This window comes from Corapipo altera, unplaced genomic scaffold (genome assembly GCF_003945725.1).
Source record: "Corapipo altera isolate COAL_440 unplaced genomic scaffold, ASM394572v1 61553, whole genome shotgun sequence".
Lineage (NCBI taxonomy): Eukaryota > Metazoa > Chordata > Aves > Passeriformes > Pipridae > Corapipo > Corapipo altera.
The window spans coordinates 3,189,665-3,204,448 of NW_020884918.1; the positions used below are offsets into that span (position 1 = coordinate 3,189,665).

General features: G+C 34.9%; 1 protein-coding gene across 1 annotated transcript in view; it reads left to right on the plus strand.

The window, feature by feature from the left end:
* PIK3C3 (phosphatidylinositol 3-kinase catalytic subunit type 3) overlaps positions 1-14,784 on the plus strand; it is a 66,750-nt gene that overhangs the window by 23,339 nt on the left and 28,627 nt on the right. Inside the window, exons 12-21 of the mRNA XM_027656044.1 lie at positions 382-469; positions 1,632-1,699; positions 4,786-4,891; positions 5,774-5,890; positions 6,503-6,634; positions 8,690-8,818; positions 9,163-9,232; positions 9,827-9,891; positions 12,300-12,384; positions 13,250-13,324. Of these exons, the coding sequence (XP_027511845.1) occupies positions 382-469; positions 1,632-1,699; positions 4,786-4,891; positions 5,774-5,890; positions 6,503-6,634; positions 8,690-8,818; positions 9,163-9,232; positions 9,827-9,891; positions 12,300-12,384; positions 13,250-13,324 (935 nt within the window). The remainder of the gene's footprint in view (positions 1-381; positions 470-1,631; positions 1,700-4,785; positions 4,892-5,773; positions 5,891-6,502; positions 6,635-8,689; positions 8,819-9,162; positions 9,233-9,826; positions 9,892-12,299; positions 12,385-13,249; positions 13,325-14,784) is intronic.

The window sequence follows — 14,784 nt, forward strand, 5'->3', positions numbered from 1 at the left end:
AGCAGCTTCATCTTAAGCACTTTTGACAACAGCTTCTCCTGAAAATGCAGATCTGTTAAATTCTTATCTATGTCTGCTTATTTTGTATGGAAGATGAAACAAAATGCAAAGTTTGATGTAAGTGAATATCCTTCGCAACCGTAGACTGTATACAGACACAGACACAGATTTTTGCTGTTTTCAGAAACTGCAGCTGTCAAAGTTGCTGGTTAGCAGTTTGTTCTGAAACAGGGTTGGAATGCTACCTTCGAAGATACTTCTCTTTCAGTTTTCTGAATTTATATGCTGTGGAAGTGAAATTCATTGTTGTTTCCAGGCATGCTCCCTGGCCCCCAAGCAAGAACTTTGAATCATGCCAATTACATGCTTTCCTTTGTGTAGTTCCCAGATTATGAGTCCTATTCCACCTGTCTCCTCTCCACCTCTTACTTCCAAGACAAAAGAGCTTGCAGAAAATGAAAACCTTGATGTAAGTCAGATTTACCTTGTATTTTTGATACTTTTTGTTGACCTGGTACTGTTTCTAACTTTCATTAGTGAATATTTTGGTCTTTCTCCAGTATCTTGCTGAGTATTTAAAGTGCTCAAAGAATATAAATGTTCTAGATGCTAAGAAAATAGCAATACAGGCCATCTGTTTCTGTGCATGGTCACACTATCTGAAATTGGGGAACTGGGCATTGAATTTTTCATGAAATGAAAGTCCTCTTCTTTGAAGGAGAAAATTACTGCAAAGGCTACAACATACTTATCAAAAATTGACGATATGTTCAAGGTGTTGTAAAGCAGGGTTTTTTTAATGGAAAATAGTTATCCAAATGTTTTAGTCTCTGCAGTCTGTTCTTCCTGTAGCCATATTCTTTGGCATGTCATCTTTTTTGAACCTGAGATACTATGTTGATTTATTTCTGCAAAGGATTATTCTCAGTTTAAACCACAAAATGAGAATAGTAATAGAAATGGGACTGAACAGAAGGAAGGATAAAAGGTATAAAAAGTTTGAGGGAATCTGAGTTTAATATGATATGGAGATTAATTGGCTTTTGAACTAAAGACCTATTCCCTGTTGCAAATCGTCCTATTTGAGTCTCAGTACTGCACAGAAAATAAGCCTCAAACTGAGCATATTGGTAAAGATACACAGATTTCTTGTTAGTTGAAATATTAAATCTTAAAAAAACAGCTAAATGCTATGTATCCTCTACATTTTTTTTTTCCTAAAAAGTAGAACATCTTCAAGATTTTTAGATTCTCTGGATACAAAACAGAGTAGGAAATTTCTTTTGGCATTGACTTTTACAGCAAGGGATAATTGCATAAGAGAAAACTAACATAAATAGAAATTTTACATTAAAGGTTTATTTTTGGAGAACACCATGTACTTTTGAAATGTTGGTAAATATATTACTGGAGTAGCAGACCATTTTTTCCTTCTAATGGTGTTGATGGATTTGAAGTAATATTAAAACTAATTTTGATTTGCATATTAGGTTGGGTCATATTCTGATTTTATAAGGGAGTATATCTCTCAAAACTACCTTATATTTATTTTAGATTTTTTCTAAAGTTTGTCTCTCAAGTGCTTGGGACTTCTTTATAACTTAATTTTGCTCTTCTTAAATCTCTTCCAGCAAGACCTATGCACTTTCTTGATATCACGAGCATGCAAAAATTCCACATTGGCAAACTACTTGTACTGGTATGTTGGAAATGGTTTATTGTTGTTAGCAATGGTTATTTATTCATACTGTATCAATATGTAATTGAAATCAAAGTAAAATGCCCAGAGGGATGCTCAGCAAAAGATGACCTGTCTAGAGAACTAGAGAATATCAGTTTCTCTTAATATAATAATATGTGTATAATAATATGCATTTGAACATTATAATTATTAAAAGGAGGTTTTTTAAATGCAAAAATATCCGTTACTGCTAGACAAAGAAAGGTAATGTCTTGGGAATTAAGTACAGCATTACAAGAAACAGCCCAATTACAGGCTGTAAGTTGTCATTCAAATTGTTTATGGTGCTGGGAAGGAGATAAAGTTCATCTTCTGCTCTGCTTCTCTGTTTGGTTTCTGTTTATGGTTTTGACAGTGTTGACCAGAACACTGAAGTTATGCACTTCGGTATCAATCAAGAGTGTATTTTATGAAGATTCATAAAGCACTTAATTTTTTTGTTCTAAGTTGTTGGTTTTTTTTGATTCCATTTGTGGTTATGCCATGAGCACAAACAAAATGTCATTGCAGATGTGTGCTTTCTTAAGGGGGAACTGTAGCTGTGAATAGTTCATTTAGACAGTGGAGACGTAGGATTAATTATCTAAGGATCTCATGTCACCTCACTGGTTTAAGAATTAAATTAGGTGCCTAAACTAGTCGTCTGAAAGCCTTCTGAGTAAAAATTTGGAGATAGAAGTTACCTCATTTGAAGGAAGCTGAGATGAGTGGAGCTGTGCTCTGTGTGTGTGTGTGTATGTGTATATCAAAGTACATATGCACAGCACACAAAGCTATTTACTTGTATATACACATGCATTTTAAAAGTGAGAGCTTATGTGCCTTTTACATGGCTAAATCCAAGTCACGTGATTCTCATTTGTATCCTCTGTAGCTGCATCTAGTAATTAAAAATACTAATAGACATGATCCTATGTTATTGTATTAAGAGCATTAACCACAGAGAAGTTGTGAATTAGGAATGCGACATAAACATAGCAGATTGTTCTTATAACATTCTTACAAGAATTCTACAACCTATCCTGAGAGAGACTCCATTTATAAATGTAATTTCTAACTTTTATTATTTCATTATTTTTTTACTAGCTTGAATTTGAAGACATTTAAGTCCATGATTTATGTACACTTGCGAAGAGTAGTTAGTTCTGTTGCTGTGGCCAAAGATAGTGTTTGGCTTGAGTAAAAAAAAATACTGTTAAATTCAAATAACTAAAATAATTGCAGGATGAAATGATGTGAGTAGAAACCAAGTGCTTGACCAAATCAAATATTCTTCATTAAGATACATGTTGGTAATCGGTATATTGCCATATTTCTATCACGTTGATAGAAACTGTACACTTACATTTCCACAACATCTCAGATATTCAGGCTACAGAAAGTTCAAACATCCATAACTCTGAAGTTTTTGACTTATGACTTAAAAAAATTTCAACAACACAAACAAAAAAAGCCCACCAATCCAAGAACCCCAGTCAATTTATTCTTAGTTTTCTTTCCAGACATCTCAATTTCTCAGTGACAAAATACAAATGTCGCAGCCACTGTTCGAGCTGATGTAGCCATAAATCCTCATGGTTCTTGATCAGTTGTATGTTTCAACTATCCAGACACAGCATGCACCTAAAATAATCAGTGGAAAAAGTACAGTGACCCTTGAAAATCAAACCTTCTGCTCAGTCACTTGTCACTGTAGAGCTATCCTGTGCTTTAACAGCAGCCTCAGAAGTCAGTGCTACTGCTTTTTCTGTCTCCTTTATGGACGTATGAGACACCTATCCAAGTATGAAGCATTTCTCTTAGTCCTTATTTTAAGATAGCTTTGAGAGACTGTCTGGGGCCTTTTAACAAATGAAGATAAAGATGGCATGTTTCAATTCATTACTTCTAGTTTTCCATGACGTTTAGGTGTACAGATTTTATAAATATGGACTTATTTTCACGCATGTATTCATATATAATAGTACATTAACCAAGTCCTAGAGGGAATCTTTAGTTACAGATTCCATGAGATAATACACATGGAAAAAATTACCTATGCCTTAATGTATATAATATATTGAGTATTTATAAATAAGACTAGTCAAATCTGATCATCTGCAAATGACAGACCTCTAATCTTGTCCCACAGCCATTCAGTGGCAAAGAGATTCTGCACAATTATATAAGGAAAGGGTAATTGCAGCTACCAGTGCAAAGTCTGAGTCCAGTTTTTGAATGTGTCACTTCCTTGAATGAGGGAGGCACTTTTAAATCTGAATGCAGTGTTTGCAAATCGACTGACTTGCTAGTTTCTTTTTTTTTTTTCACTAATGTTTATTATATTATATGTTTCTACTTTTATTATATGTTTAATAAAAGTTTTTAATTGGTAGTACTGGGAGAAATATTGACCAACAGAAAGACCTTCAATGCATAGCTACTTTTTGCTTGTCAGTGCTGCAAAAAGAAATAAGCACAAAAGCATACCAAGTAACTTCTTAATGTCAAAACATAAATACAGTATAACTGCCCCAAATTGTGCTGTTTAAATCTTGTACCTGATTGGTAATTTTATAAATGGAAACTTACTTTGGAATGTAGACTTTTCAGAGCTGCTTTAGGGGCAACACCTGACTCTTCCACCACTGCTAATAGTAAAACAGGGCACAGGTAGTGTGAGATTCTTGTTGGTCTTGCAGGTGTCCTTGAGTAGGAAGTTTGCAGCCACTGTATAGGGGGGATTAGTACAGTGGAAAACCTACTCCTCTTGTTGTACTGCTTGGTTGGAGTGTTCATATTGTTTGAATTTCAGACTTGTCCTGTTTGAGTGATGACACTCTACTGTAAGTGAAATATCTCAGCAACTTTAACAGGCTCTCCTGATCCAAGTGGGAATTGGGGACTATGCAATTTTGAAGGGTTCACCTGTCAGTTGAACTAGAGATCTCATTCCAAGATCGACTTTATTTTTAGTTCCAGGTCTATAATACAGAACTAATGTGTTTCACACAAACTGTGTAGGACAGGAGTACAGCATAACTTGGGTTGTTTTTATACTGCAGGTATGTAATAGTGGAGTGTGAAGACCAAGACACTCAGCAGAGGGACCCAAAGACTCACGAAATGTACTTAAATGTGATGAGAAGATTCAGTCAGGCTTTGCTGAAGGTAATGCTTCTGTGTAAGGAAATATGTGGTGGTTTCAGGTAGTCCTTCCTTAAAAAGGCAGAGGTGTCTAAGAGGATGAGACTTTTATTTTGTGTCGTATGTATTGAAATTTTATAAAAACTTCTGCTTTTGCTTGAATTTTGAATTTGTAGCAAAACTAAAGAAACTACCGAAAAGGAAAAGAACAGATATGGAGAACACTTCTTTCTTGTTGCTTGTTCCTGGTAGTAACATACTGTTTCTAAAATCCTCTGCCTTATTATGGATCTAAAACCCTTTAAAAGCCTTGTGTAATCAGGCTGGTTTATTTACTGTTTCTTTATTGGAGACACTTGTCCTTGAAGTACAAATGGAGAGACCGATTTGTTGAATTCACAAGCAGTGCTTGCTGTTCTGTGTGTCGGCAGCAGAGGGTGCTGGAGCAGCGGGGAAGAATAGCTAAAACAAAGCCGAAAAACCTTCTGTGAATTGGAAGTTATAATTTATAGCAAATGTGCAGTCTGTCCTGATTTTCATATATCTCACACTTCATATTATTTCCAGTTTTAGGGGCGTTACTTCAGTCTGACTCTTACGCTTCGTAAGAATATTCCACGCTTATCCTTACTATCTTACTTTGGCTGTGTGAATAGGTTTGTCATGCATGACTGTTCACCACTGAAGCTGTGGATACAAATTGAAGTGCACTGTTAGGTCAGATAATTGATTGCCACCTGCAGTGACTCTGATTGTGTTTTACAGAAAATACCTTTTGAATTGACAGGAAATTGATCGTTATTCACTTAGCTCTTAAAAGCGCAAAGGTCTAAGAACAAAGGAATAATTTCTAGATAAAATAATTACAGAACAAGGAACTAATTCTGTTTCTTTTCATTCTTTTAGGGTGATAAGTCTGTCAGGGTTATGCGCTCACTGTTGGCAGCCCAACAGACATTTGTGGACCGTCTGGTTCATGTAATGAAAGCAGTGCAGCGTGAAAGTGGGAACCGCAAGAAGAAGGTAACTAAAAGCTTGGAAAACCTACCTGTGGCTTGAATCTGACAATGAGAATGTTAGCTTTTCATTAAAAATTCTTAGCACTGAGATTTATAACAGGTGTCCATTGTCCTGTAACAATTTTGCTTAATGATAAACAAACTTTGTAGAGGTTTCAGTGGGCTGGAGTTCCAAAGTGTTCTAAAAGTTTGTAGATGAAGAACAGAAGAGGCCCTTGAGAACACTCTTGGGTATTTTGGCAGAAGAAGGATGTGAGGATAATTTAATAGCTGATAATACAACAGTGAACAAGCTGTGGGGGACATGGGAAGGTAACAGGTTATTGTGATGTATTATGCAGGGATACATAGTGAAATTTAGTTAGCAGCTGTATCTGTAATTTATAAAATTACTTGACTATATAAACACTAGATGGAATATCTCCTTTCTTATTCAGATTACTACAAATAGAGAATTTTTATTTCCCTGGATTTTATGAGCGAAAGCTTGATTTTTGGACATATAAAGAATTGAATAAATTGAATATTTGTTAATAATGCATCCTTTCTTTTACATACCTAGTATGTGTTTTATGTTTTGTAGTTTTTTTTCTTGAACAATTTTTCATTCTTTTAGAATGAAAGGCTTCAGGCATTGTTAGCTGATAATGAAAAGATGAATTTAGCAGATATGGAACTTATTCCACTTCCTCTGGAACCTCAGGTGAAAATTAAAGGAATAATCCCTGAAAAAGCCACTCTCTTCAAGGTAAGTGAGATCTTCTGAACAGCTGAAATACAAACAAGTCTTGTGAGCAGCAAGCTTAGAAACATCAGTTGAAAGATTTAAAGGGACAGACATAGTTGAGGCAAAATGTAACTGTAGCGTACTCTGAAAGTGATTAAACAGCTCTTTATGTTCTTTTTTTTTTTTCGAGTTACAAACTTAAAAGCAGCTTTTATAAGACTGATACAGATTATGAAGTTCAGAATTTCCCAGAACTTTCCTCCTATGTTCAGCAGGAATACTTAGGATCAAAATGATGCAAATCAAGGCAGATGTGCCACCTCTCAGCTACATGTGCATGTCTGTTCCATTACAAAATATAACTTAAGTTCATAGGGAGCAATAAGCAATAAAGTGGTCTTGTCCTGCAGTTACAGTAAGCTGACAGGTAGATCCTGTATCCCTACAGTTGGTAATTCCTTAAGCCAATCTGTAGCAGCTGCTTGTGATCATGTGGCCATCCCTTAATCTTAACAGTCAGTGTGCTGCTGAAAGGCTGGGGTTGTTTTGTTTATTATACTACTTCAAATATAAGTTAATGCCTGTGTTGTAAGTTATTACCTGTAGTCACAGTGATGTAGGGCCTCTTTACAAATTTGGTTTCAATTCATAGAGGTGACTGTAATCTAATTTTAAGATGACCAAAATATGCTTTACAAGCTGGGCCTATGTCCGGGAGGCATTCTCTGCCAGTTAAAAAAACATACAAGCTGCTGTGACAGCCAGCATCTCTACTAGGTCCTGAATTTATTATGATCAGTAGTTTTAGCAGGCTGCTTGTTGGCTGTGATATGATTTGTGTTTACATGAAATTGGAATATTTTTACATAGTTTTCTACCAGCTTTAGCTTGCTTCTTCAGCTACCTGTTAGTCTCTTTAAAGGGTATGCATACTGTTGCACCTTTGATTGGAGGCAACATTGGAAAGATTTTGTCAGGAAAACAATGTTTTGCAGATTTGAGTCAGCATTTTTTGTGAATGTGATTTAAAGCTTGAGGAAAGAATGTGGACAAAAAGATTGCTGGAACAGCATCTAAATGTTTCCTGTCAATAATAACAGCTGAAGTTGTTCAGAGCAAACTTGAATCAGTCTTTTGTATATTGGTCTCATGCAGCAATGCAAAGACTTCAGGACCAAAACCGTGAGCTTGTTTCAAAATCATATATTTTTTCTTCTCCTGATTCTAAAAGGTTACAGATTTCCATTTAATATCCCACTCTGTACTGCGGGATAAAAAAACCAAATAGACCTAAAAAGGGAAGAATGACTAATTTCTGGTGCCGTGGACATTACGTGTTAGCTTTTGTAGGACTACGTAAAGAATAATTTTGCCTTTATTTATGGAACTTAATAGTTTTGAAACATTAACTGTATAGGAAAATCTAATCTAACTACTCAATATTAAACCCTGTATCCTCAATTATTTTTGTTTGTTTTGGTTTGGAGGGAAGTGACTTGGTCAGTTGCAGTGGATTATATCCTTCATGTAGGTAATTGATCCTCTTCAACCCATTTTATGCAGAAAAATATTAAGCAATTAAATGGGCTTTGTCAAACAACAATGTAGAAGGTATTTTGGCTTTTACTAAATAGGTTAAGGAAGCAATTAATTGTTTAAGATGTCTTGCCCCTAGCAATTCTTTGTTGCTTATCCTATAATTGTGTCTCTTCTTATTCTGAACAGTTTAAATTTGTTTTGTTGTGACCTTTTGTATACTGCTTCTTTGTTGATTGGAATTACATGCATACAGAAAAAAAAATAGAATACTTCTTTCCTGTTCTACCACTGTGAGAAGTTCAGAGGGGAAATGTATCCTTCATATTCCTTGATTTAAAAAAAGAAGGAAAACCTTAATGTGTTTTTCTTTTCGAAAATATGGTTAGAATCAGACTTTTGGTAATTGGAAATGGTACACTCTATCTGTTGAGTCACTATAAATACAATACAAAGACTTGTATTTCAGAACTCTGTTGTAACCTTGTGGTCATATGAGCATTTTTGTGAACCAGCTTAGTAGAATATTTCCTTTTCCAGAGTGCCTTAATGCCTGCTCAGTTATTCTTCAAGACAGAAGATGGAGGCAAATATCCAGTAATTTTTAAGCATGGTGATGATTTACGTCAAGATCAACTTATTCTTCAGATTATTTCACTCATGGATAAGGTGAGAATTATTAATCGCCATCCTTGTCTTTCAGTTTTCATGATTTTCCTTGTCAAAACAAGACTGTTAAACACAGTTAGTGCAGCTTGTATTGCTAATACATTACAGAGTTCTCAGATCTTAGATGGCTTTTTTCTTTTCATTATAGTCATGCAATTATCCTGTGTAGATTATATTTTTTTGGTTTTTTAAATTGCCGTACAGGCTTTCACTCATTATCAGTTTGAGTGAGAAACAGTGGAGATCAATGTCCAGTACATATCCTTTCAAAAATGGAATCTGCCTTTGTGTTTAATTCATCTTTGCTTTTTTGTGTTGTTTGTTTTTGTTGTTTTTTTTTCCAGCTGTTAAGGAAAGAGAATCTGGACTTGAAGCTGACACCCTATAAAGTGCTGGCAACTAGTACGAAACATGGTATGAATACTGCTATTTCCTAAAAATACAGTATGGAAAAGAAACTTATCCCTATGTTCATAGACAGTGTGTAACAAAATCTTGTCGAAATCCAAGTAATGAAAATAAACAACTTAAGTGACCACATTATTCCATAGGTCAGTCAGATATCTTCAATAAAAGAAGCCTGGTCTGGATTTTGGAGTGGGTGACAATCAGTAGTGTGTCAGTCTTTGTTGGTAGCTTGCTGTGTGATCTCGGACAAATAACACTCATATTTAGGGATGTTTGCATGAAATTGAGCAGAAAAGCAAAACAGAATCAAACTTGGCTATGATTTTAGATACATTCTTGATAAATATTTAGAAAGCCATTAAGATTCTTTCTCTTCTCACGAAAACTTGGAACAACACACCTTTTACAAGCTAATTTGATGTTAGTAACAAGTTGTTTTAAAACTATTGAAGGCAGAAAATTAGAACATGGGACAAAAATGTGTGGTTTTTTTCTGATGAGAAGCAGTGTGTATTAGTGTTGTCTGTTCGTTAACATGCATTATAGAGTAGCTTGACAGTTCTGTGTGTTGGGAAACCTTCTGGTTGTTTTCTGTCACAGGCTTCATGCAGTTTATTCAGTCAGTACCGGTTGCAGAAGTTCTTGCTACTGAGGAAACAATACAGGTATGTGGTGGGAGAATTTTAAGTCGTCTTCTGATCAAACAGTGTAGCTTGCAGGTGTAGATCTTGTACAAAATTCCTTCAGTCTATCAACTAATTTTTTTTATCTGTGGTTAGAATACAAATTACAGCTTGAAACATTAAGAGTATTTACAGCAGATGTTTTGCTTTAAAAATGTGTACTTAAATGACTGCTTGGGTATCTTGTGTTCTAAAAGTAACATGATTTAAATAATTAAAGTGTAATCTAGTTGTGAAATTGAAATTCTAGCTTTGCTGTAATGATGAATAGGAGATACTTGACACTTTTTTCTGAACTTTTTTGTTTCACAATGTTTGTCATTCATTCATTAGTTTTGATTTGACACCTTGTCAAAGTAAACTATAACGGTTCTTTTGATGTAACAATTAGTTTGTTCTTATTTCTGAAGACTCTTTCCTTGCCATAGTGGATGTTTAGATACTATAACTTGGCTTTGTTAGCAAACTTTCTGTAATTCTCATGGAATTGAGTAGGGACACGTAGCAATAGTGGCACACAAAACTCATGCTAGGTCGAAGCACACCACACAAGCCAAGCTAGGTAACAGAGATCAGCTGGTTGAGATAAATATAGATGGATACAAACATACTGAATTGCCATATGAGGTAAATAGCTAGTAAGATTTTTAGTGAAAATAGAACATATTTATGTGGATTCGATTTGTCACAGTACCTGTTTTCAGTTTTTTGTAGTTGATACTGAAGTTTGCATTTGTTCATAGCTCAGTAACAGTGAGCCAAAGCACCCTAGCTCCCGGCTCCTAAAAACTACATATATTAAAAATATGGAGATTAAAATTTTCTTACCATTGGTCATTATCATTTGCTTAACAGATAAGCATATCAGATGCTTATCACTTATGAAAAACGCTTGTCATTTATCAACGAGCAACATAAGTTTATTATCAAGTTGCATAAGTTTATGTAGCTTTCCATTCTGTAAAGGTTATGATAAGCTACAGCTGCAAAGTCAATAATCATACGGATCATAAAGTGTTTTCTTGGCAATCCTTTGTAACCTTAAAAGTGTAACCTTCATAATTTAGTGTGTCATGTGTTTTTATAAAACAATATCTTTAGAAATCCCAGATCTTTGTTTCCGAAGCCTAGCCATGATCTTTAGAAATGCTTGTGAAACTGTCATTTTGCGATTACTTATTACATCAAATTCCAATAGGAAATAGGTGGTTTTGTTCCTGTGGAGACATAAGAAGCAATTGTTCCTGTAGAGAATTATTAATCCAAATAGACAAAACACCAAAAGAATGAGATCTTAGTTTGCTGCACTGATCAATGGCAAAATACATTACAGAGCCCAAATTTCCTGTGCTGAGGCATGACAGAATAGCTGGGCATTGTAGGCCAGGGAAATAAAAACAAAATGAACTAGGTGTTGTAGAAGTTTGTTTTACTCCTCCTGTAAATGTTCATTTTGGATTTCACAGCTGTTCTAATAAAGACCAGCACTGTTTATCAACATTAACTTTTGAAAAGATTCAAAGCAAGTAATCCAATACTGACTGTTAATGCAGATCTGCAGGAAAGAAAAGGTGTTTTGATATTTGAGTGTTACTTACCTTCTATCAACAGTCTTAGAATGACAGTTCATGTTTTAGAATTTCATTGAAATAATTCTTAATTTTTTCATTATGATTTTAGTCACCTGTACACATCCAGGTGGCCACTATGCTCCTCTTAAGTGCTCCTCCTCAGTGCTTGCTTAGATTTTTCTTAATGGAACAAACTTGTGCTTGGACTTGGATTTAATTTAATTATCTTTTCTCTTAGTCACAAAAAGACCAGTTTTCTTCTGACTGGTGGTTAGGACTGTTTTGACCCTGTCCACATTTCACAGGAAATGTCAAGTTTTTATTATAATAAATTGGGATATTATAATAACTTGGGTTTATTTTCTTTTTAAACTCAGTAGCAGCACCTGGTTTTCTTGAGGAATAGGGAAACATATAATGATGATAAACCTTGTAGGAGACTGCTTCCCAAATGAAGTTACAAAGCAGGACCCTTAATTCTGGTTTAGTTTTTGTTGACCTGACCTAAACAATTTGCTTGGAAAGTATTGTCACTCATTGATTGATTAGTAACTTTTCAATGCATTGGTAATTTTATGAAACATTTAATAAAGAAAAGTACTTTTCAATTTGTGTGTTGAGTGTAAGAATGTGATGATTGAGACAGAAAATAAGTAAAGATCTTATTAAATAAGATCTTACTAGGTATTTTGGGAGTGGTCGTTAGTTTAACAGATTTTAATAATAACCATTTGTAGTCTTGGTTCAGATATTTTTTTTCTAAAGATCCAGTTTCATATCATGTGGAATAACTAAATATCTTCATGACATTCTCTCCAGAACTTTTTCAGAAAACATGCACCTAGTGACACTGGCCCTCATGGGATAAGTGCAGAGGTGATGGACACGTATGTTAAGAGCTGTGGTAAGTTACAGTCTTACAGCTGATAACTTTATACCTGAAGTCTAAAGGATGAAGGGGATGAGGTGTTGAGACATTTCAGTTTAGATGACTGCAAACAGGACACTGTGCATGTACTTGCTGTCAGAATTCCTGGGAAAAGGATCATTTTGAACCTGGCATGTCATACACAAGTCCTCTCTTTGTTCTTCTTATAGGTGAGGATAAGTTAAGTACTCTTTGCTTTCCAGCAATAATCTTACCTCTGCCCCCTCTGCGTTGTGAGTTGGGGTCTTCATAATGCAGGGAGATCTAAAGCATTTTATATAATAATTCTTTTGTATTGAAATTTTAATTTGTTTTGGAAACATTAGGGTCTTCAAACTGTTGTGGTTAATGGGTGAAAGTAACAGTTAAAAGAGTTTGCTCTTTATCACTGCCGGACTTACTGCTGGGCTTGTGAATGCTTCTGATGTGAACATTCAGGTTCATATGAGTGTCTAATGCTGGTTTACAGTGCCCTTACAATATCTTCAGTTCGAAATATCTACAGTCATTTTGCTCAAAATATTTCAACTTCCTTTGAAATATCTTAATCCCAATATTGAACCAATTTAGTCTTTTTAGTGTTAAAGATGTAATTGTGTATTAAGAAATTAAAATCTGATCAGTACTGAATAAATTTCAAGTGTTTTATGCAGATTTTCTTCATGGTGCTGATAATTTTGCTTATTCTTCACCAAGCACCATTGGTGCCTGAGTCTCTGTGCTATATTTATTACTAGTGAACAAGACCTAAGATAATGTCATATACTTTCTTTAATTGTGTGGAACTTGTTGCTCTCCAGGAAAGGTGCTTATATTGATGTTTACAATTTACTTGTTACAGCTGGTTATTGTGTGATTACTTATATCCTTGGAGTTGGAGATAGACATCTGGATAATCTGCTGCTAACAAAAACAGGTAATTCTTTTTAGCAGTATAATTTTGTAGCAGCAGTTGTTTAATTTGTAATGTGTTGGCACTTTTTTTTTTTGTTCCATTTTCCTTGTGAGTATAACCCACTGAATGTTGTAGATTAGAATATATTTTAAAATGTAAGTTATATTGTCTCTTTTTAAGGTAACATTTGATCCAGTGATTAAGAAGAAGATTTTTTAACTAGAGGAAATGAAGGATTTGAAAGCTAAGCTATTCCAACTATTAGAATCAATGCTTTGGGAGGGAGGGAAATGCAAGTGTTTTTGTTGAAAATGACTTCATATGTATCTGCATAAACGTCACAAAGTTTTTACAAATAACATTTCTTATAGGAGACTTTTTTTTCCCAATTTTTGTGCTGGGCTTATTTTTACTTACTTGCTTACTTTTGGACTACAGCTTGCCTAGGAGTTCTGATGCCTAGAATACCTTCATTACATAGTGATGGAGAGTTAAGAGTTGTGGTGGAATGCTTATTATAAAGTGAAATGCTTATTGAATGAGAAACATATAAATAAAAAGTGTTATTTGGAAAAAGAAGCACATCCACACAGGAGGCTTGTTAGTTTTACAGATAAGACTGAAACTTGTATTGCTTTGAGCAGGCATACTCTCAAAGAGTAGAAAATTAACACTGGGCCTTGATTAGGGTAAAAGGTCTTTCTCTAAGCTCACAGGGGAACAACTAAAGGAAGTGTATTTTTCCTTATCTACTTGAAAATGTGCAAACAGTAGTTTAAAAATGTGTCTTGGGAGGTCTCTGTCATTTATCAATGGTGATGAGTATGTATCTTTTCATAGCACACTCTTCTTCCTGAAGTAGCAATAGTTTAGTGTTTTGATTTTGGGATAAAATGCATCTTACCTCTGTCTCTGTTAACGAGTAACAGCACAGTGACTTAGGGGAAGAGTTTAGGGAGTGCAGCAGAGGGCAGTGCACATCCACCATACACCCTGAGCCTGACTGCATGTGCTCTGCCTCATGCTGAGAGGTTTTGTGAGAAATCCTTGTGTTCCAAATACAACAAAGACTTGCTGCAAAGGCTTGTGTCTTGCTGCAGAGAATCCCTTAGCCTTAAGTTGGAAAAAACTAATTTCATTCTTCTCTTGAAGGATCCATGCTCTAAGTACCTTCTTCAAAATTGTATAAGCCTATATGCGTCCTTTCTTGATGATATTTATTTAATGAAATGAATAAATGCTGGGTACCAGCATTCTTTACTGTACTGGAAGCCTTCATTTCATTAAATAAATATCATCAAGAAAGTATGTGGGTTCACATACTTCTCTTGGATTTATATGGCAATAAATATCATTAACATTTTTTGACTCTACCTTTTAGTTCCGTGAATGTAGCCACATCTCTGTTTGACTCCTTCCGATAGAATTCATGCACCACCTTCTAACATACAGATGTCTATGCTTGTAATAGATACAGTATA